The 22,485-nt window shown below is 48.1% G+C and overlaps 1 protein-coding gene across 1 annotated transcript in view; it reads right to left on the bottom strand.

Moving 5' to 3' along the window:
- The window catches only part of LOC119444152 (regulator of chromosome condensation-like), a 54,596-nt gene that overhangs the window by 2,226 nt on the left and 29,885 nt on the right, over window positions 1-22,485 (bottom strand). Inside the window, exon 7 of the mRNA XM_037708612.2 lies at window positions 21,295-21,512. Within this exon, the coding sequence (XP_037564540.2) occupies window positions 21,295-21,512 (218 nt within the window). The remainder of the gene's footprint in view (window positions 1-21,294; window positions 21,513-22,485) is intronic.

Genomic DNA, 22,485 nt, shown 5'->3' with positions numbered 1-22,485 from the left:
AGGCAATCTCGAAGGCTGTGTTTTTAGGCAATGTCGTCTTGTCTGCGCAACCAGATGGCAGAGCATCGCACCAGCTCCGAGGTCCATCCTAAAGCAGTGGAGCGCGCACCCACTTTGAAATCGCGAAAGGGCGTGAACGTTGTTACGCAGTCAATGTTACGAGCAAAATGTACGCGGATGAGCCAAACATGCTGTTCATTAGGTTCCTGAGCATGATCATTAACGTATTCGTATGAGTAAACAAATTATTTTAATTAGAATCTCCCAAACCAGTTACACTGCACGAAGGCTTGCCCACATTTCTTGAGTTGATGAAGGGAACAGATTTTTGATCATGTCCAGTTGCACAAAAATAAGCTGTGAGGATTGGGAAAAACACATCCTCCACGTTAGGGCATGCGGATTCGGAACGGCATTTCTCGAATCTCTCGAAAACTCTGCTGATTTTGATTGATTGATTTTGGGGTTTTACGTGCCAAAACCAGTTCTCATTATGAGGCACACCGTAGTGGAGGGCTCTGGATTAATTTTGACCACCTGTGGTTCTTTAACGTGCACTACAAAGCAAGCACATGGGCGTCTTTGCATTTCGCTTCCATCGAAATGCGGCCGCCGCGGCCGGGATTCGATCCCGCGATCTTGTGCTCAGCAGCACAATGCCTTAGCTGACTGGCCACCCTGGTGGGTAACTCTGCTCTGAGTGAGTCTGACAAGATAGCACTGTTGGAAAGATGCTGCAAGTCAGTTGCTGCATGCATCAAAAGCATGAGGAAGCGGCTCCCATCAAATCTGAAGCTTCATGAGCATAATATCATGCGGCATTCTTTTGATTCCCTCTGTCTCTTCTTCTCAGACTTTGTGGAAGATAGCACAGTTTCTTCATTAGAGTCCGCGTATCGTGTGCTGCAGACGACAGTATTCACAATTTAGAGCAGAAGGCACTGAAAACATCACCAAGTTGTGGTCTAATATCAGGAATGCAAAAAACAGTGCCGGAAATCCAATGATCCCCTTGCTCTCTGAGCTTGCTTTGTCCCTACTTTAGCTGCCTCGAAAGAGGCCGCGCAAGTATTTTGAGCCAGCGCAAGTAGGGACAAGTTTCTACATTGCCACAAGTTTCTACATTGCCACAAGTTTCGACAAGTTTCTACATTGCTAAAGTCGCGATTGTTTCATGGTACTTATTGAACATTGCATATTATTACAATAATGTAAGTTCTGCAAATATATATGAAAGGCTATGTTCGTCCACAGTGAAGATAAGGCAATTGCTCACCAAAGGTCGACCAGTGATTGCCTTGCCAACGTCAGGATAACTCGTCAATACTCCTGTGACAATTCTTTCCCTTTAAACTATAGCCGTATATACGAGTAATTACGGCTTGCTTTTTATATGCACCTACTTTATGATCAATGTAAATCCTCTTTGTTCTCCCCCCCTTACTAGTCATTACATTTTACTTTGCTCAGGCGTATTTTCCAGCGGTGACCCGCCATGGTTGCTCAGTGGCTATGGTGTTGGGCTGCTGAGCACAAGGTCGCGGGATCGAATCCGGGCCACGGCGGACGCATTTCGATGGGGGCGAAATGCGAAAGCACCTGTGTACTTAGATTTAGGTGCACGTTAAAGAACCTCAGGTGGTCGAAATTTCCGGAGTCCCCACTACGGCGTGCCTCATAATCAGATTGTGGTTTTGGCACGTAAAACTCCATAATATATATATATATTTTTTTCCAGTGGTGATGAGAAAAATACAAAATCTGCGATCGATATACATAATAGGTGCTTGTGGTACTGTTTACTTCCATATTTTATTATTGTTCCACATGTTGCAGTGGTGGTTGGGCAAAGAGTTCTTGCCAGTTTCTGAAGGTATATATAGTGTTCTACTGACTTCCTTTTCTGATGTATAGTGCTTCAATTTGTTATACAAAAATGTTTACTTTGTACTTAACTTCATGACAGCCATGTGCGACCCATAATATCGATGTTGTTCGTTCCTAATGGAAACATTTTTTTTTTCAAGTTGCGCTGAAAGTAAGGTACACAGCCCCCCCCCCCCCCCCCCCGCTTGAAAATGTGGCAACAGACGTATTCATTCCTGCATTCACAGAAATTTATACATGTTTTCATATTGCACCAAATCTTGCCATTGAATCCCTGTTTAGATATTGCGCAGCTTAACTCTTTTCGATACTAACTTGGATTATTGCCAGCATCTCAATCGAGGTCGCAATGAAAACTAAACTTTATTTAACCTCTTCTGTTATGGGCCAGCAGATCACTCCGTTTGTTGTGCTGGTTGCATGCGGCGGAAGTAACATTTTAACCACACATACGCGCTGAGATTTGGACACCATCTATATATAACACACCTGCAGAACATCATCAAACGTTTCGGCTATGTTTTTGGCTACTTTTCGCTTACAAAAAATTTTGGTCAGGCTATTTTTTACTACCTTTTGAGCCCATTTGGCAATTTTCTGTTGGGGCCATCTGGCACGCTGTTGCTCCTTGCTCCATCCGCCTTGACAGACGTCTGCTTGTGAGCTCCTCTGTCTTGCACTATCTCTTAAGATTATTTTCTCAGCTTTTTTTGTGTGTTTTTCACTAGTTCCGTGGTCTTCATCTTGATTGCTGCACGCAGTGCCGGCAACGAAGCTCAAGATAGTGCAGAGGTTCGGTGTGCAGAAGCGCGCTATACGGCTTGCAAGAGCATCGGACTTCCTATCTTCTGCTGCCACTGCCGACTGTGTAGATGCTTCCAGCGGCGGAACTGTGCTGTCGGCTGTCGCCAGTCGAGAATCCGGCTCATTGAGTGTGCCTGGAGCCGCAAGCACACCGAGTGTTTCCGTGATAGCCGGACCCAGCTCGTGTTCTGAACCGGTGCCATCGAGCGTGAGCGGACCGTTGACTATTCATCTGCGGGCGTTTTCTGACTAAGGCAGAGATCGATGCGAATGCGAAATGTCGTGATGCCGTTTGCACTGAACTCGGCTCTATGCCAGCACCCCGGAAGAAATTTCAGCTAATGAAACCTGCTGTTACACCTGCAGTTACACCTACAAGTGAGGGCGAACATTTTTCTCTCATTCAGATGGACGTTTTTAGCAGCCTGCTCGGCTGCACAGTGTGCAAACATTGCTTGAAAGGTAGTTTCAGTGTGCGAGAGAGTACCAAGCTTGGACTGGCAACAAAACTTGAAGTCGTGTGCCCCTCTTGCGACACGATTGAGAGTTCGTGGACATCACTCCGTAAAAAGGACTCTCAGGCTTTCGAAGTCAATGTCCGTGCCATAATGGCTATGAAGCAAGTATGAAAGAGGCAAACGGATCTCAACAATTTTTGGGCAGCAATGAACGTCTCTTAGAGAGGTCTGCACCACAAGAAGTTTCAAAAGCATTTTAAAAAAGACGTTCAGGGATCCAGAGGCCCACGCCTTGGATACGTTTTATGCTAATTCTGCCGCAGCAGTGATTACCGCGTATAAACAAATGGACCCCAGCTTTTGCAAAGACATCACCCTGGGGTACGATGGAACGTAGCACAAGCGCGGGCACACATCTCACATTGGAGTAGGATCCATAATTGACTTACATACAGGTCTCATCTTGGATGCAATAGTTCTCTCCAACCACTGCCTTAGGTGCCAAACAGGGCCCAAACCTGGAGATGCAGCATATGACAGCTGGCACCAGCACCACATCTGCCAGAAGAACACAGATGCAAAATCTCGAAGCATGGCGGTGGAGGCAGGCCTGACTCTTTTCAAGCGGTCCATATCCAAGCATGGCCTGTGTTACACTACCCTTGTTTCTGATGGGGACAGCCATACCTTTTCTGCACTCACAGAAGAGAATGTTTACGGGCTTGTGCCAATTGTGAAAGAAGAGTGCCTCAATCATGTCCAAAAGAGGATGGGAAGTGGACTACAAAACATTGTGAAAAAGAGCAATAAGCCAGTAAGTGGGAAGGGGAAGTTGACAAAAGCCCTCATTGAGAAGCTTACCGACTATTTTGGTTGAGCCCTTAGGAACAACTCTAGTAACGTGGCACTAATGCAGCGTGCAGTGATGGCAACATCATGTCACATCGATCGACCAAAACCCTCACCGCGAACTTTGCCCAGAGGGAGCTGAATCGTGGTGCAGCCATAAACCTGAAGAGGCAAAGGGTGAGCCATAACCCCAAGCACAATCGCAACCTTCCAGACAACGTTGCTGCAGCTATGCTGCCCGTCTACCAGCGGCTTTCACAGGAGTCTCTTCTCCCGCGCTGCATGGGAGCGAACACTTGGAATGCGTCGGAATCTTTCCACTCCGTCTTCTGGTCCTTGATGCCAAAAGAGCAGCACACATCCTTGATTGCTGTAGAAACAGCACTGCATGACACGGTGCTGTGCTACAATGCCACTGCTGCAAAGCAACTGAAGTGATTTCAGTCTCTGTTGGACTCCAGCCAGGACACCTAGCCATCCAGCGAGCATTTGAAAAAGATGCTCTATGCATTAAAAAAAACACCAAACGACACAAAGAGAAGCTGAAGATGGAAGTAAGGCGGAACAAGAAAAGAGTGCACAAGGACACTTCAAGCTGCTCCGCAAGAGCTTTCTAATAAAACACATGTGTTCAACTTTAAAGGCCCGTTTTCTCAGAATGAATTTTTTCGCTAGTAGTGGTGCTGAGGAAGGCAATATCTCAAGAACCGCTTTTCAGGTTTGAGTGCCGTTTTTTTTTTAATTCTGTTCCTCAATGACTGCCAGGATTTACCACAAGCTTCTTTTTTTGAACTGATGATGATTGTGGTTTATTGGGGCAAGGGCCAGATGTGGCCAAAGAGCGCCAAGACGATGGTAATGGTTTGTTAGTGGTTTATGAATAGTCAATTATATGAACATTAGATGTGGCATGGCTGTAAAGGGGCCTAAAAACAGTCGCTGTAAAGTACGTAAAATCTATACATAAGATTATGGCAATGACTAATGATGTGTACTATAGACATGAACAATACATTGCAAAAGAATGATATGACTTACAAAAAAAATATTACAGATGCAAGAATTGGCCAGAAGCACAAGTGCCTAAACAGAGCCCTTGAGACACAAGAGCCTGGAGGCATGTGCTACAAAAAAACTATCACAGCAACATCCTCTGGAGAGAAGATGCGCTACGAACTTATTGGGCTAATAACATAAAGCACATCTTTCAAGAATGCGAGGACTGCTTTGGTGTTAAAGAGCGGTTCTTTACCCAAGAAACATGGCGGGATGTAGAGGGACACAATAGCGATATGCTAGAGGAAAGTGTTTCTCTTTCGGCTTCCCAACACTCCAGGAGGACGTGGAGGACGGTGAGCCTCTCGCCACATCTACCACAGGTTGGAGGGTCATCACCATTCAATAGAAAATTGTGAGTACCATATGTGTGTCCTATTCTGAGAAGACAGAATAGGACATCAGTTCGTCATGTTTTAGTTGTACAGGGCCAGAACCCTAACTGCGGTAATCAAGGGGAGCTTATTTGCTTCGGCGTCCCACGAGCGTTGCCAGTGGCTTCGCAGTTTCTTTTGCAAGAAAGGTTTCAAATCTGTTGCAGGAGCAGCAGCTGTAGGGTTAATAGCCGGTGATGTGACTGATGTGGCCATTTGGTCGGCAAGGACATTGCCCTCGATGCCTCTATGCCCAGGCACCCAGCATATAATGACATGCTGGTTAGTTGCGTATGCTCTACAAGGAACAGAATAGAGCTCAATGAGAACAGGGTTTTTCTGTTTACAGGGTGACTTCAAGGCTTTTGCGACGCTTTGGGAGTCTGTAAATATAATAGTTTTTTGAAGTTTTGATTTCTTTATATGCTTTACAGCTGACAATATTGCGTAGGCCTTAGCCGTAAAGATGCTTGTTTCGGGGTGGAGTATGCCGGATTCCGAGAAGAACGGACCGACGGCTGCTTAAGATACTCCGACATGCGATTTAGAAGCGTCAGTGTAAAATTCTGTGCACGAGTACTTGGATTGTAATTCTAGGAAATGTATTCGGATTTCAACCTCTGAAGCGTGCTTTGTAACCTCTACAAATGATATATCACATCACCTGCCACTCCCAAGGTGGTAACAGCTTGGCTGAAGGCATTAAGCGATGTTCGACGAGTAGGATATCCATTTCTTCGCTAAGCTCCGTGACACGCAGTGAGAAAGGCTGTCTTACAGAGGGACAATTACGAAAAAGTGTAGCACATGTCATATCGTTAACGGTATTAAAACACGGATGCTGATGATTAGAGTGGACTTTAAGGAAATATGTGAGGCTGGTGTATGTTCTCTGCAGATGGAGTGACCACTCATTTGATTCGACGTATAAACTTTCAATGGGGCTTCTTCTGAAAGCGCCGGTGGCCAGGTGGATACCTAAATGGTGAACGGGATCTAGCATCTTTAGCTCGCTTGGGGCAGCAGAGTGATATACTACAGCACTATAATCCAGTCGCGATCTAATGAGGCTCTTGTAAAGATTCATTAAACATTTCCTGTCGCTGCCCCATGTTGTGTGAGATAGAATCTTCATTAGGTTCATTGTTTTTAGGCATTTTCCTTTGAGATATCTTATGTGGGGAATGAAAGTTAGCCTAAAGTCAAGTATGATGCCTAAAAACTTGTGTTCTTTGTTGAAAGGTATTTGCTGTCCATGCAGTTCTACACAGGGATCTGGGATCAGGCCTCTCTTTCTTGTGAAAAGAACACAAGAACTTTTGTGGGGGTTAACTTTAAACCCATTTTCGTCTGCCCACTTTGACACCTTGTTCAAGCCCTGCTGTACCTGTCTCTCGCACACTGCGAGGTTACATGACTTGAAGCCTATTTGTATGTTGTCTACGTAGACGGAATAAAAAATAGCCGGTGGTAATGAGGCACAGAGTGTATTCATCTTAACGATGGAGTGTGGAGCTGAGCACACCTCCTTGGGGTACACCAGTTTCCTGTATAAATGGACGTGACAATCCATTGCCGATTCTGACACAGAAGGTACGATTAGAAAAATAGCTTTCTATTAGGCTTAGCATATTGCCATGGATGCCCATTTGCGACAAGTCTCTCAGGATTCCGCAACACAATGTTGTGTCGTACGCCTTCTCCCCATATCGAGGAATACCGATAAGAAAAACTGTTTATGCACAAATGCGTCCCGGATATTTCATTCAATGAGCACAAGGTGATCAGTTGTGGATCGCCCTTCTCTAAAGCCACACTGATAGGGATCAAGCATTTTGTTCAGTTCAAGGAAATGTATGAGTCGTAGATTAACCATTTTTTCAAAAAGCTTACATACGCAACTTGTGAGAGCTATGGGATGGTAACTTGCAGCCGAGGAAGGATCTTTACCTTGCTTTAATACAGGGACCACCATCGCTTCTTTCCATGTGGACAGAAGGTATCCGGCAGCCCAAATAGTGTTGAAAAGTGCGAGTAGTGTCAGTTGTGTATCAGGGTGTACGTTCTTAATCATGTCATACATGACTCTGTCGGGTCCCGGTGCAGAGCTCTTACATGCGATCAAGGCAGCTCTCAACTCGGCAATACTGAAAGAAAGGTTATGCGGTTCGTTCTGTCGACATTTGCATACGAATGGCTCACATTCTTCTCTGTTTATATTTAAAAAGGGTTGCGAATGTTGGATTGAGCTTGAAACATGCTCAAAGTGCTCCCCAAGACAGTCTGCCTGGTCCTGCAAGGTATTCCCTTGGTCATTCACCAGAGGCAACGGATGAATTCGGTGCCCCTTTAGCTTTCTTAAGTCGTTCCACACTTTTGCCTCCTGTGTGTATGAATTTATACACGATAGAAACCTCACCCAGCTTTCTCTCTTTGCCTGATGTCGTGTCCGCCTTCCCTGTGATTTAATGCGTTTATATTCAATTAGATTTTCTGCACTTGGCGATCTATGCAATGTGCCCCATGCCTTATTCTGTCTCTTTCGCACCTCTCTGCAGTCTTCATTCCACCAGGGGACACATCTTTTAAGTGAACCACCATTCGTTTGTGGGATACATTTTTCTGCAGCATTGATAATAAAAGCAGTAACATATGCAACAGCATCGTCAATACTAAAATTGTTTATAAAATCTCGTGGTAATTAGTTAAATATTTAAAATGCTCCCAGTCAGCCAATGTTAATTTCCATCGAGGAATATTGGGAGGGTTATCGTGCTGCGTTATTAAGTTTAAAGTTACAGGGAAGTGGTCACTTCCAAAAGAATTGTTAATGACATTCCATTCAAGGTCAGGCATAAGAGAAGCAGATCCAATTGCTAGATCTATTGATGAGCACGATTCGCGTTGGGCGTATAGTAGGTCGGCTTCTTATTAAAAAGGCAAGCACCAGAGGTCAGAAGAAAATTTTCGATGAGTCGACCTCTCGCGTCGCATTGCAAGTCTCCCCACAACGTGTTGTGAGCGTTAAAATCTCCCACGAGAATGTAAGGTTCGGGAAGCTGGTCAATGAAGTTATAAAAATCAGTTTTTCTGAGAATATAGTTTGGGGGTATGTATATAGAACATACAGTGACCAACTTATTAAAAAGAATTGCCCGAATTGACACTGCCTCAAGGGCCGTCTGAAGGGGTACATGTTGACAAGCTACAGACTTGTCTACAACTATGCTACACCACCGAACGACGCAAGAGCGTCGTCTCGATCTTTCCAGAAAATGGCGTATTACCGGAGAAAGTTGGATTGTGTAGATTTGAGGTGTGTCCCTTGAACACACAGCACCTTAGGATTAAACCTGTGTAGGATTTCTTTGACGTCATCGAGGTTGTGTAGGAGTCCTCTGATGTTCCATTGTATTATTTGTGTATTCATGTGGAAAGTGTTTTTGTGCTGTGTGTTAAAGAGACTAACTTAACTTAGAGCCCTTGTTGGGCCCTGTGATGCGGGCTTTTTCTTTTTTGGAGCGATCGCGAGACTCTCGCTGCTCCTTAGGTGCTGAAGGCGCTGTCTGGCCGGTTGTTGTGTCCATCGCCTCTTGTGAGCGGTTGCTTTCAAGGGAAGGCCTCGTCTTGAGGGACGAGAACCTGGTGGCCACCTGCCTGGAGGTCGATGGCCCCTTCTTGTGAGTTGGCGGAGCAGTGTTGGCTGCAGCCGCCGAGGGGACGGATGGCGTCACTGGTGGCTCACTGATTGTGCGCCGGACAACCGCCGGAAAACGTGTCGCTGCCCCCTGACGCGCCACATCGGCAAAGGTGTTCTTGGGCAGGGATAATACCCGCCTTCGTGCCTCCTTGAATGAGATGTTTTCTTTTACTCTGATTGCGACAATTTCTTTTTCTTTTTTCCATGATGGGCACGACCGCGAGTACGCGGCGTGGTCTCCGTCAGTTCACACAGTGGAGGGTGTTTTCACATGATCCAGTGAGGTGTTCCTTGGCACTACATTTCGCACATCTTTGTCGGCCTCGGCAGTTCTGTGAACTGTGGCCGAATCGCTGGCATTGGAATCGCTGGCATCGCAGAGTGTTCGGGACATATGGTCTTACCCGGAGCTTCATGTACGCTGTCTCAATACTTTCAGGAAGCACACTTGAACCAAATGTAAGTATTAAATGCTTTGTTCTCATCTCTTTTCCATCGCGCCTTAGCATAATTCTCTTCACATTGATTACGTTTTGTTCACTCCAGCCTTCTAATAGTTCACTTTCTTCCAGTTGCATCAGGTCGTCATCGGAGACAACACCACGGGTGGTGTTCATCGTGCGGTGCGGGGTAATTGTCACTGGGATGCCCCTAAATGAGGCTAGGTTATGGAGCTTGTCATGTTGGTTCTTATCGCGGAGTTCCAGTAGGAGATCACCGCTAGCCATCTCCGATGCTTTGTAGCCTGTGCAAAATGTTTCTGTTAGACATTTTGAAACTAGAAAAGGTGAGATCATTCTCACCGTCTTTTCAGGTTTTTCACAATGGATTATGTGGAATCGAGGAAAGTTTTCAGTTTGCCGGCCAAAAAATTTGAAGACGTCTTCGGTGCGCCCACGCTTAAGGGGGCGATCGGGTAACGCGGGGAAGGAAAAGCCATGAAAAATAACGATCTTTCAGCAGGAATGCCAGCCACCCACCATGGAGCCCAACGAGGGGACGCTGTAGGACCTGTTAAACACAAGCCCCACAAACGCCAGCTTTATGTTCCCGCTATAACCAAATATGTATAACCAAGGGCGGTTAGGACACACAAGGTTAACCCTTGCTGCCAGGAATGTTGGAAGTGAATGGAAGGGAGAAGACAGGAAAGATTGAAAGTGAGAGGGAAAGACGAAGATTGGAGAGGGAGACAGGAAAAGGCAACTACCGATTTCCCCCGGGTGGGTCAGTCCGGGGGTGCCGTCTACGTGAAGCAGAGGCCAAAGAAGTGTGTTGCCTCCACCGGGGGGCCATAAAGGTCCAAACTCCCGGCATCGGCTCAACCCCCAGGAACCCCTTTTCCCCGGACACGGCTAAGCCACGCACGGTTAAGCGTGGGAGGGTCCGACCCTCATGTGCTCGGGTGCGTGGTGTCGCAACACACCAAACGCCTGCTGATGCAGATGCCCCCCTGCGGGGTCTTTTTTTTTAAAGCTGGTGCAGTTAATTTATAAGCAATTATTTTTGATGAATGTGGTCATTACTCTCCACATCAAATTCAAAGTTGTGTTAAAATTTTTTGAATGAGAAATTAAAAAAGGGCTTTGTAGTCCCCTAGGATATATATCAAGTGATCATCATAGTGAATTTCAGCTTCCTACTATGTCCTGGGATTTCTCCAGGCTCTTCCTCAGGCATACACATGAACCACCTAGTTAGACCTCAATAACTCTGGAACTAATCAACACATCTTTATGAAACTTTGCAGTTCTTATGAGGTTGGTGGTGTGAACATAACCTGAAAGTTTCATCCAGATATTCTACAAAATAAAAACGTTCGGTCTCCAGGGTAGCCCCGCGAAATACAAAAACAACCACGTGATAGCACCACTATTTCAGCTCCCCCAAGTAACCAATCAGTAAAGGACATTGCTTGCATGCTTTTTTCGAGACTCACTCACATGCCGTGTCGCAATCGGGGGCACAGAGCGAGCGGCAGTGATGAAGGTGTTGCGCTTCGACATGTCGTGGCATAAACATATCATTCGCACCATTGTGGAATAAAGCTCGAACACACAAGGCAAGAAAAAAAGAAAAGAAGCTCGGCCCTGAGTAAATGTTGACTGCACAACTGTTTATTCGGGAAGGAAAATGCAATTGTCACATTGTTTTCATTCCCGATCATATCTTACTAGCGAGAGTTGCTGGCACGTACCTTGCAGCCACCTGAAACGCTAAGCCCATCCCGGAACCACTGTACAGATATGCGAATTTCGTTTCTTGATCAATCGTCTGGGGGCACTGACATAGTGGAGCTATCACGTGGTTCTTTTTGTATTTCGCAGGCTTTCTTTAAAGGCAATAACATGAAGCTCCATCAATGGTACTTAGCTGCAAACACTTCAGTTGGCCATTTTTAAATGTGATGTGCATCTTTTGTATTGGCGGTGTTTTGGTGAAGCCAATATTTATTAGGTTAGGCAATTAGTTTATACTAATTATTTGACTTTGCAAAACGAAAAAAATACTACACTAGGACACGCGATCCTCAACACCACTCAGCTGCTTTGAGCATCTTAGCACACTCCGTCGTTTTTATAACATTGGCTACTTTTAGCTGGGGCACCCTGTGTATACAGTAGAACCCCGCTTATATGTCGTTTTCGGCCACTCCCGGCATAGCTTCCATAGGACCCAATGCATTGGTAACCCCGCTGTTGCGTCGCAACTGTGGGACCGTTCCCACATCATGCAATGCGAACTGCTACCCCGCGCTGGCCTGAGCAGCAATGTTGACTTTTCAGGGTTCGTACAGGTTTCCAAGGCAAAAATTCAAGGATATTTCAGGACTTTCCAGGACCTGTCACAGGTTCTTCAAGGACTCAAAGTCACATCTGAAGTAGGGTTTCTTTACTCTAACATTTCCAAAAATGACTAGTTTTATTGCACGTACAGTAAATAAATGTATAACACAATTATAATAAAAAAAGTTTAGCCTTGATAACTTCTCAAGATCACAACACAAAATGAACGCTTACAACAGCGGCTGAAATTTTTCCAGTATAGACTGGGTAAAGTTCATCACAAATATTCAAAATAATCAGCATAGGGCTATTGCACTAAAATAAAAAGAAATAAATGTATATCCCAATGATGTTAATAATGTCAAGCCTTGATCTTCTTGCGATTTCTCAACAATACTAAAAAAAGTTCGCAAAACACAATGAATCCTCATAACAGCTACTATGACTTCTCCAGTATTAACTGGGCAAGTTTACCTAACATTTCCAAACCATTCTGTGTAGTCTTGCTACACATCCATTATAACAAATAGATGTATATTGCAATTGTGTAAAGCATGTCTTGTCTTGATCATTTCTCAAGTCCGCAATATTAAAAGTTAACACAACGAATACTCGCAACAGGTGCTCACGCTTCTGCAGTATTAGCTGGGTTGGTTCATCAAACATTTCCAAAACATTCAGCATAGCGTATTTTCCTGTGCATAAGACGCGTTTTTTTTTTCCTGAATTTTTCGTCGGTGCGTCTTATAGAACAGTGCGACCTATGTACGTTTTTTTTTTTCGGAAAAACTGCCTTCAAAATCGGATCCAATGGACTGTATTGGATCCAAGGCCACGCGAAGTGCGCTGGTTGACTTCATTGCTACGGGTTCTGTGCATGCTATCGAGCTGCTGCGTTCTCGTGATCAAGTTCCCGAGCGCCATGCGAGAAGGATGGAGTCGCAAGGCAAGCAGCGGTAGGCCAACCGCGAGTCGATCGAACCCCAAATCGTCGCACCTGCAGGCCGACAGCACGCACCACTGTGCAAACTATGCAGTTGCTACGAGGGTACAGGCAGCCCCCCCCCCCCTCCCGGGCTGCCTTTCTGCTTTCCTCCCTTGTGCGCGATTCAGCTCACCATCGCACGCTTTCACTCGCACATACAGCGTAAGGCGCGCAGGGACGATGTTATCGTCTTTGGACTTTATACGGAACATCGCGATAAGCACAATGGTAGAAATGCGCCTGGAGTAGAAATATATGGCACCCATGATGATACGCTTGCGCGTGATGCACGTTCACGGAGCGAAACATCAATGTAACTTTTTTAAAGTGCTTACAGAAAGAACAGGTGCGTCTTATACACCGGTGTGAGTTATATAACATTCTTTCTTTTTTTTTTGACAAACTGACGTTTTGAGGGGGGTGCGTCTTATACAAAGGTGCGATTTATAGACCAGAAAATACGGTTATCATAAATAATATTATAACAAAACCTCCATCCAAAGGCACTGAGCATCAGTGGTAAAGTTGCTCCACTCTCTTTAGCTTCACCTCGCGCGCAAAAGAATGAAAGTGGGACAAGGCAGACCAACGGGCGAGGAGTGAAACGAACGATAGGGTGATAAAGGCAGCGTAAACACTGCCAGCCCCAAGCCAGCACCGAAGCGCGGCACGGGTCTCTCGCTCTGTTCGCGGTTTGACGTACGTGGTGAGGCCTCCTATTTTTTCCGTGCAGTTCTGCAAAACGGAACCATGTGTGCTCGCGCTGGTGTATTGTTTCAGTTTGGCAGATCAACGCCGATTTACCACAGAATGGAGGTCGCAATGTCAATATCAGAGTGCAGTGCTCACGAAATTCAAGGAAGGAAAAAAATTCCAGCACTTTCAAGGGCCTTGAAAACGCACTTTTCAATTTCAAGGGTTTTCAAGGATTTCAAGGACCTGTATGCACCCTGCTTTTAATGTTGCTTAGGTAGCTTGATGATGGGCCCAAAGCGGCCAGGGCAACACCTATGATGCATTTTCGGTTTCCGCCAGCAGAAGCATGGCCTTTGAGATGCGTATTTGCTATCTACGGATGGAGTCTATGATGCGTTGGGGCCCTAAAATTGTTTCTGGCGCATAGTTGTTCTGTGTAAACATCACAAGTGAGAGCTGGACCAGTTGATGTGGTTCCATCTTAGAAAAAACTAGCGCGAAAAAGATGTGGACGAGCAAGAAATGATACGCACAGTGCCTGTGTTTGTAGCAGTTTCTTGCTTGTCCACATCTTTTCGCGCTAGTTTTTTGTTAAGAAGTTTCCGAGGGTTATAACGCCGTTGCAGTGCGCCGTATGCTGTATGTGCAAGAAGAGCCAACGACCGTAGCTAAATCTCAAGTGCGCAAGAAATAAAAGCGGGGAGGAAGCGCACCTTCCGTCGCACTAGAGGCACCAGAGGGGCGGGAAGTGAGGGAGGCATAGAGGGTGGCGTTGTACTCTGGCATGAACTGCGTACCACGCGGCAGCGTGCAGGCGTATCTTGAAAGAAATCTGCATTGGGGGCAGAGTCTAGGCAATGTAGGTGCGTCGGCAACTCGTAGCTTTGTGCGTGCCGTGTGTTCTTGGCACTCTGTTTACGTTGAAGCGATCGACGGCACGCTTCCTCGATAGCGAGTGCCCCCATCGAGTGTGACGTGTTCATGTTTGCCTGTGCGCGCTGACACCGTGCTTGTTAATATAGTTAATAAGCAAATGTTTACTAGTTTATGCGGCAATGAAAAAACTACTAGCCCAACTTTGTATAGCTGTCTACTAATTTGCTATCACAAGCGATGCTTTGGCTTTTGGGCGAATCTGCGACTTTTCTTGAAACATAAGAATTAAAATAAATTGTGTGCAGTTCACCACTACCCTAATTTCTCAATTTTTTCGATAGAATTTGTCGATAGCAGCCGCGGTTTTCTCTGCAGCGGTTGCGGCGAACAGTAGTTTCGTTTTTACTCGGTATGCACGTTGGCCGCATGCTTAAAAAGTGCGTAGTCGCCATTCATGATAGCATAGTCAGCGACCGCGGTTTTGTTCCCAGTTGTTGCAGCGAATGGTAGTTTCGTTCAGACTCGGTGCATGCGTCTGGCGCATGCCTTCAGCACGGCAAAGTTGCCGCTCATAATCGCGCCGATAGCGGCCACAGTTTTCTCCGCAGCGGTTGCAACAAACACTTGTTTCGTTTTGACTTGGTGCAAAGCTGTCGAAGTTCAAGAGCACTGGCTACATCACTATAGTACAAAGTATGTCGCAAATGAAGGCGTGCGCCGCAGCTGTGTTAGGAAAGTCGCGAGGCCTCGATCGCTGCTGCGAGCCAATGAATCACGAGGTGAGAATTTTAGCTTCCGCTCTGCTTTTGCGCAAAATAGCAACAGGATTAGCTCACCCATTCACTAAATAAAAGAGCGTTGTCGTCGTAAGCATTTGCTTTATTGTTTTCTGGATACCCTCGATAATTCGACATTCGGTTAATTCGGACATTTTTTTAACTCCCGCGAAATCCGAATTAATTAGGTTTTACTGTATACTCAATAAGCCTGTCAAGCCGTAACCACGGCCCCGCCCCAGAATGATGGAAGTATGATCGTCAGTGCCAATAAGCACGCTGTTGACGGTTGCCGATAGTTAGCTTTGCTGCAATACAGTTGTGTCATGTGGTGAAGCATATTGTCACGAGCGGCGATCCTGTGGTCGGTGCTTGGACGATGACGACGACGACGGGTGGTTTTTCTGGTGTGCACGCGCTCCCCTGAACGATTGCTGCAGCGTTGTGCGCCTTACCCTGTAAATATATCCATTCTATATATATTCTCCCCGTAACATCTTTGGTGGAGGTGCGGGGTACGCTCGCTACAACACCAGGAACTGGATCTTCGCAGCGGACGGCGCGTTGCTGCCACCACAATGACCGACCAAGCGACCCAGTGTGACCAAGACCCGTCACCGGTCATTCTCTTGCACCCTCGTGATCCCGGGACATTCAACGGCACCAGCGGCGTGGACGTCGATGCATGGCTGGCAATGTATGAGCGCGTCAGCCGCACTAACAAGTGGGACCCGACCATAATGCTGGCGAATCTCATCTTCTATTTGCGGGGCACTGCGCTACTCTGGTTCGAGACGCATGAGGCAGATCTGACGAGTTGGGACGTCTGTAAGCAGAAATTACGCGATCTATTTGGGAGACCTATCGCACGACAACTAGCGGCCAAGCAGGAGCTCGCAGTTCGTGCTCAGACGTCTACGGAGCCGTACATCTCGTATATTCAGGACGTGTTGTCTCTGTGCAACAAGGTCAACAAGGACATGCCTGAAGTGGACAAAGTGGGCCACGTACTGAAAGGCATAGCCGACGACGCATTCAATCTGCTACTGTGTAAGAACTGCTCAACGGTGGAGTCGGTCATCGCTGAATGTCGTCGTTTTGAGCTGGCCAAAAGTCAACGTATCACTCACCGCTTCGACCGACTTCCTAATACGGCTGCCACGTCCTCCTGCGAAGGTTTAGCCACGCTTCGGCAAGCGCAAGCTCGAGAAAACGTCACCAGGATCGTCCGTCGAGAACTCGAGGCCATGGCACCCGTTACACCTCATGACGGTATGCAAAGCAACAACCTGGCTCCGATTTCGCTAATTCAGGCCGTGGTTCGCCAAGAGGTCGCGAATATGGGCATTTTACCCACCTTTGATAACGGTCATACTGCTACCAACCCGGTCGCCCCTGTCGTCGCTGCTGCAAGACCGAACACGACCTTCAGGCCACGTTATCGAAATCCAGCCGATTGGCGCACACCTGATGACCGGCCCATCTGCTTCACGTGCTCTCGGATTGGACACATCGCCCGCCATTGCCGCAGCCGCTGGCCCACGTCCTATCGCCCAAACACTTACAATCGCCCGGACCATGCACCATATGCCCCGTCGTTCCGTCCTGAGGCCTCAAGTGCTGAACGTCCTCCTAGGGAAAACCGGATCAGCCGCTCACCATCGCCCCAGCGCCGTCAGTCCCGCTCGCCCCAACCTCGCCGCTCTCGGTCTCCCTTTGGCCGCCTCGGAAAACTAGCCAGTGCAGCCCCCGGAGGTGACGCTGCATTTACGACCCGGCCTGAAAATCCTCTGATTGTCCCTTATACCCGATGCAACCTTCTTGAAGTTCTGGTTGATGGTGTGGCAGTTACCGCTCTTGTTGATACCGGCGCACAAATTTCTGTAATGAGCTCGAGCCTCCGGCGCCGCCTCCAGAAAGTCCTGACGCCCGCGACTTCACCTACCGTCCGAGTAGCCGACGGGAGTACACCTGCCGTACTTGGAATGTGCACTGCACGCATCACTATTTCTGGTCGCCACACATCTGTTCTTTTTGCTGTTCTAGAACAGTGCCCCCATGACCTCATCTTGGGAATCGACTTTCTGTCCACTCACGCTGCCCTTATCGACTGCTCCGCGGGCCTTCTCCGGCTAGAACTTCCTTCGTGCCCCGACAACGTTGATGCCGGCCCACCCCGGCTACGCTCCGTCGAGTTTCTTCGACTGCCTCCGCAAGCCGCAATATACGTCCAGCTGTCAGCCTTTCCGCCCCTACCCGACGGCGACTACGTTGCCTGCCCTATTCCTGAGGTCGCCATGACACGCAACGTCGCGCTACCCTATACGGTGGTGACAGTTAGAAACAACGGCACCGCCTTTCCCATCCTCAATTTTGGCTACTCGACGCAAGTTCTTCCTCGCGGCATATCACTCGCTCATCTGACCCCATTGGCCGGCCACACGGTTTCTGCCTTGACCACAGAACCTCCACCGGATTTTTCACCGCCGTCATCGCAGTCAGGTTCGTCCTGCGACCACTTCGCCCGCATGATATCAGGAGACCTCGCTCCGGCACAGTCCGCTGCCCTTCGCTGTGTGCTGGTTTCCTACCAGGATATCTTTGACTTTGGCGACCGTCCTTTGGGCCAGACTTCCGTCGTCACCCACCGCATTCATACCGGCGATGCGAGTCCTATTCACCGACGGCCTTACCGTGTGTCAGCTCCGGAGCGTGCTGTCATCCAACAGGAAGTGGAGAAAATGCTTGGCAAAGGCATAATTGAACCCTCATGCAGTCCTTGGGCCTCTCCCGTCGTACTCGTGAAAAAGAAGGACAATAGCTGGAGATTCTGTGTAGACTACCGCCACCTTAACCAGATTACCAAGAAGGATGTGTATCCTCTCCCGCGTATTGATGACGCGCTGGACTGCTTGCATGGCGCCAGATATTTCTCTTCCATCGACCTGCGCTCAGGATACTGGCAAATCGCTGTGGACGACCAAGACCGCGAGAAGACCGCCTTCGTGACTCCTGATGGCCTCTATCAATTTAAAGTGATGCCTTTTGGCCTATGTAACGCCCCTGCTACTTTCGAGCGCATGATGGACGCTCTTCTTCGAGGCATCAAGTGGTCCATATGCCTTTGCTACCTGGACGATGTTATCGTTTTTTCGACTACGTTTGAGAGCCATCTCACTCGCCTGTCCACCGTCCTTGATGTTTTTCGCCGCGCTCGTCTTCAGCTTAACTCGTCGAAATGTCGCTTTGGGCACCGTCAAATCTGCGTTCTCGGCCACCTTGTTGACGCTGCAGGTGTGCAGCCAGACCCTGACAAAGTCCGCGCGGTTAGTCAGTTCCCTACTCCACGGTCGGCCAAGGATGTCCGCAGTTTTCTTGGCCTGTGTTCATACTTCCGTCGTTTTGTCCAGAACTTCGCGGAAGTGGCCCGCCCTCTAACTGGCCTACTCAAGAAGGACGTCGTTTTCACTTGGGGTCGTGACCAAGCGGACGCCTTTTCATCGCTCGTTGCCATCCTAACGAACTCACCTGTTCTAGCACATTTCGACCCGTCAGCCAGCACGGACGTTCGTACCGACGCCAGTGGCCACGGTATAGGCGCCGTCCTTGCACAACAGCAGCACGGCCTCCACCGCGTGGTCGCCTATGCAAGCCGCCTTCTGTCGCCATCGGAGCAAAATTACTCTATCACAGAACGCGAGTGCTTAGCACTCGTCTGGGCCATCGCAAAATTCCGTCCGTACCTGTATGGCAGGCACTTTTCAGTTATTACAGACCACCATGCGCTTTGCTGGCTCTCCTCGCTCAAGGATCCCACTGGTCGCCTTGGCCGTTGGGCACTCCGCTTGCAAGAGTACTCATTTTCTGTTTTCTACAAATCTGGACGGCTTCACCAAGACGCTGACTGCTTGTCACGATACCCGGTCGATCCCCCTGATACACTGGAAGATGAATCTGACACCTTTGTTCTGGCCATTACAGACTTCGCCCACATAGCTGACGAACAGCGCCGCGACTCATCTTTGCGGCCTATTATAGACGGTCTCAACTCGCCACACCCTGACCCTTCCCTACGGATGTTTGCGCTCCACAATGACACCTTACACCGCTACAACGCCCGGCCTGACGGCGCTGAGCTCTTGCTTGTTGTCCCCGCGCATCTTCGCTCTACTGTTTTGCGCCAGCTTCACGATGCACCGACGGCCGGACACCTAGGCGTGTCACGCACGTATGATCGCATCCGTAGGCGCTTCTTTTGGCCTGGTCTCTACCGTTCTGTGCGACAGTACGTTGCGGCTTGTGACCACTGCCAGCGACGCAAGACTCCTGCCCTACTGCCTGCTGGCAGCCTTCAGCCCCTCGACATCCCTGATGAACCATTTTTCCGGGTGGGACTCGATCTTCTAGGGCCTTTTCCCATGTCAACCACTGGCAATAGATGGGTTGCAGTCGCTACTGACTACGCAACGCGGTACGCTGTTACACGAGCACTTCCCACCAGCTGTGCTACTGATGTAGCCGATTTCCTTCTTCACGACGTCATCCTGCGCCACGGTGCTCCTCGTCAGTTAATCACGGACCGCGGCCGCTGCTTCCTGTCTAAAGTGGTCGACGACATTCTTCGTTCTTGCAAGACCAATCACAAGTTCACCACTGCGTACCATCCACAGACAAACGGCCTTACTGAACGCCTCAACCGTACTCTCACAGATATGCTTGCTATGTACGTGTCTGAGGACCACCGAGACTGGGACATTAACTTGCCTTTTGTGACCTTCGCCTACAACTCTTCTCGTCACGACACAGCTGGCTATTCACCTTTTTATCTACTGTTTGGCTACGACCCACCATTACCTATGGACACCATACTTCATGCTCACGCAGACACATCCTCTGCCTATGCTCGTGATGCTCTTGCCCGTGCTGACATCGCCCGTCAGGTTGCCCGCGATCGCTTGTCGGCTTCACAGGTCAAACAAAAATGTCTCTATGACCGCCGACACCGGGAGGTGAACTTCCCTCCAGGATCGCTCGTCTTGCTGTGGTTCCCGTCACGTCGCGTTGGCCTATGCGAAAAACTTCTCTCCCGTTATGCTGGCCCTTACCGCGTCGTACGCAAAGTCACTAATGTGACCTATGAAATCGCTCCGCTAAATCCTACGTCGGCCTCTGCAACAATCGCGAGTGACATAGTCCATGTCTCGCGTCTAAAACCGTACCACTCTCAGCCCGGGCCCTAATTGCACCGGGACGGTGCTTCTGCCGCCGGCGGGTAATGTCACGAGCGGCGATCCTGTGGTCGGTGCTTGGACGATGACGACGACGACGGGTGGTTTTTCTGGTGTGCACGCGCTCCCCTGAACGATTGCTGCAGCGTTGTGCGCCTTACCCTGTAAATATATCCATTCTATATATATTCTCCCCGTAACAATATTAAAATAGAAAGGGGTCACTGTCGCAGAACGTAGTACAAGAACGTAAAAAGTAGTAAAAAATAGCATAGTACGTGTCACTTAATTACACATCAGCGAACACGCCACCTCTGGTCACAGTAAGAACACTGATGTCTAATAATTGTAGTGCCAGTGACTCGGAACTGTTTCTGACGTTGCTATGGCAATTTGGGCCCTTCCCGTTCCATTTTCCCGGCGGTTAAGCTTTTTTCCTTACGGTCAGTCGAAAAATATAACGAGGTTCTACTGAAATTGTGCCAACTTGTACCTTATTGCACGCTTGACCTGGCGACGAAAGTTTAGGTTTTGAAAGAAGCAGACAAGGGAAGCACGACCAAGCTAGCAAAATTTGCTTTTAGCAGCTCCATTTTGCAAGCAGAGGAAGGCCAAGACGACCACCCATTTTCCGTAAGGAAGTATCGATTAATTAAGATGCTGTTTCTGTGCTGCTTGCTTAACTGGAAGTTTATTCCAAAGGTTTTGGAGGTCCCCGTGAACATTGTATTAAGAGGAGTCGACTGCACTACTTCAGCAGTATTACTACTGAAACACCTTCATGAAAAAATAAAATATATTTCCACAACATGGACCAACCTTCGCCATCAATGGCAAATGAGACCGCCTCTCCACACGAGACCTCTACGCAGCCAGAGAGGCCAGGCACTTGGGCAGGGGTCTCCTGGTCTTCATTACCAGCAGGCATGGATGCCCCGAGTCCAAGCCGGCCGTAGTCTTTGCGGCCGAGGGTGAAGACCGAGCCTTCCTCACTCAGGAGCAGCGTGTGGTGCTGGCCTCCGCTGACAAGTTCCCACCTGAGTGAACAGAAACGTGTCACATCAGGTATGTTCGATTCACCTGCACCATTATAAACTGGTTCACGGTGATGCACAAGAGAGAAGTGATGAAATTCTGCAGCTTAACTTCAGCCGTGCCACCACAAAGCGACACTCGAAAAAAACAGTGGGGTGCAGGTGCGGTTGCTGGCATTATGTTTTGTCCACCTAAAGTGCACCACGCATCAGGTTAAAAGGTCCCGAAACCACAGGTATAGTCAGCCTTGAGGTGTGAACATACCCCGCGTTGCATAGACACAGACGAAGCACGTAAGCATGGTTTCAATGGCAATTTAAGCCCTCGTGCTGCATCGTTTGCTGCACTGTTGCTTAGCACCTGCACGTCTGCTAGATCAGTAGGGAGAATGCAGAAAAATCGTGAACCAGCCCAGCACCAAAACCACCATTTGTTCTTGTTTCTGTAGCCAGATTGGCACACTGTCATGCAGGTGGAGTCCTAATATAGAGAGGTGTGCTGCAAGGAGCGAGAGATTTCCCAAGTTTGTGCCAGGACCACACCCTCCATGACCGTGGCGTGTCAAAAGAGCACGTTGGTGGTGGTTGAAAGTGTGCAGATATAGGGTGTCTAGTGTGGCAGCTAGTGAACCATCGCCGTCCGCTGTCAATGCCTTTTGCAGCTGCAGCTTAGAAAGGTAATTATACACCAAAGTTGCAATGTATTATGTAGGTGGGAACGATGACATATCAAAGAGGAATTTACTAATACACAGGCGTCTTGAGCCTTTTCGCCAGGACTGGGCTTTAGCGACATTATACGCAGGAAAACATATAAACTGGGAACACATCAGCGGGGTTCTACTTTATATTCGTGTTCATTATATGTATTATGTTCAACTGTATTGTGTAAAGATGACACCTAGTTGTACAGTAAAACCGTTAGTTTGGATTTGACGAGACCAAAAATTGAATGTCGAATTATTGAGGGCATCAA

This window comes from Dermacentor silvarum, chromosome 1, assembly GCF_013339745.2.
Source record: "Dermacentor silvarum isolate Dsil-2018 chromosome 1, BIME_Dsil_1.4, whole genome shotgun sequence".
NCBI classification, from domain to species: domain Eukaryota; kingdom Metazoa; phylum Arthropoda; class Arachnida; order Ixodida; family Ixodidae; genus Dermacentor; species Dermacentor silvarum.
The sequence above is the reverse complement of the archived record's forward strand: the minus strand, read 5'-3'. Positions and strand labels throughout refer to the sequence as shown.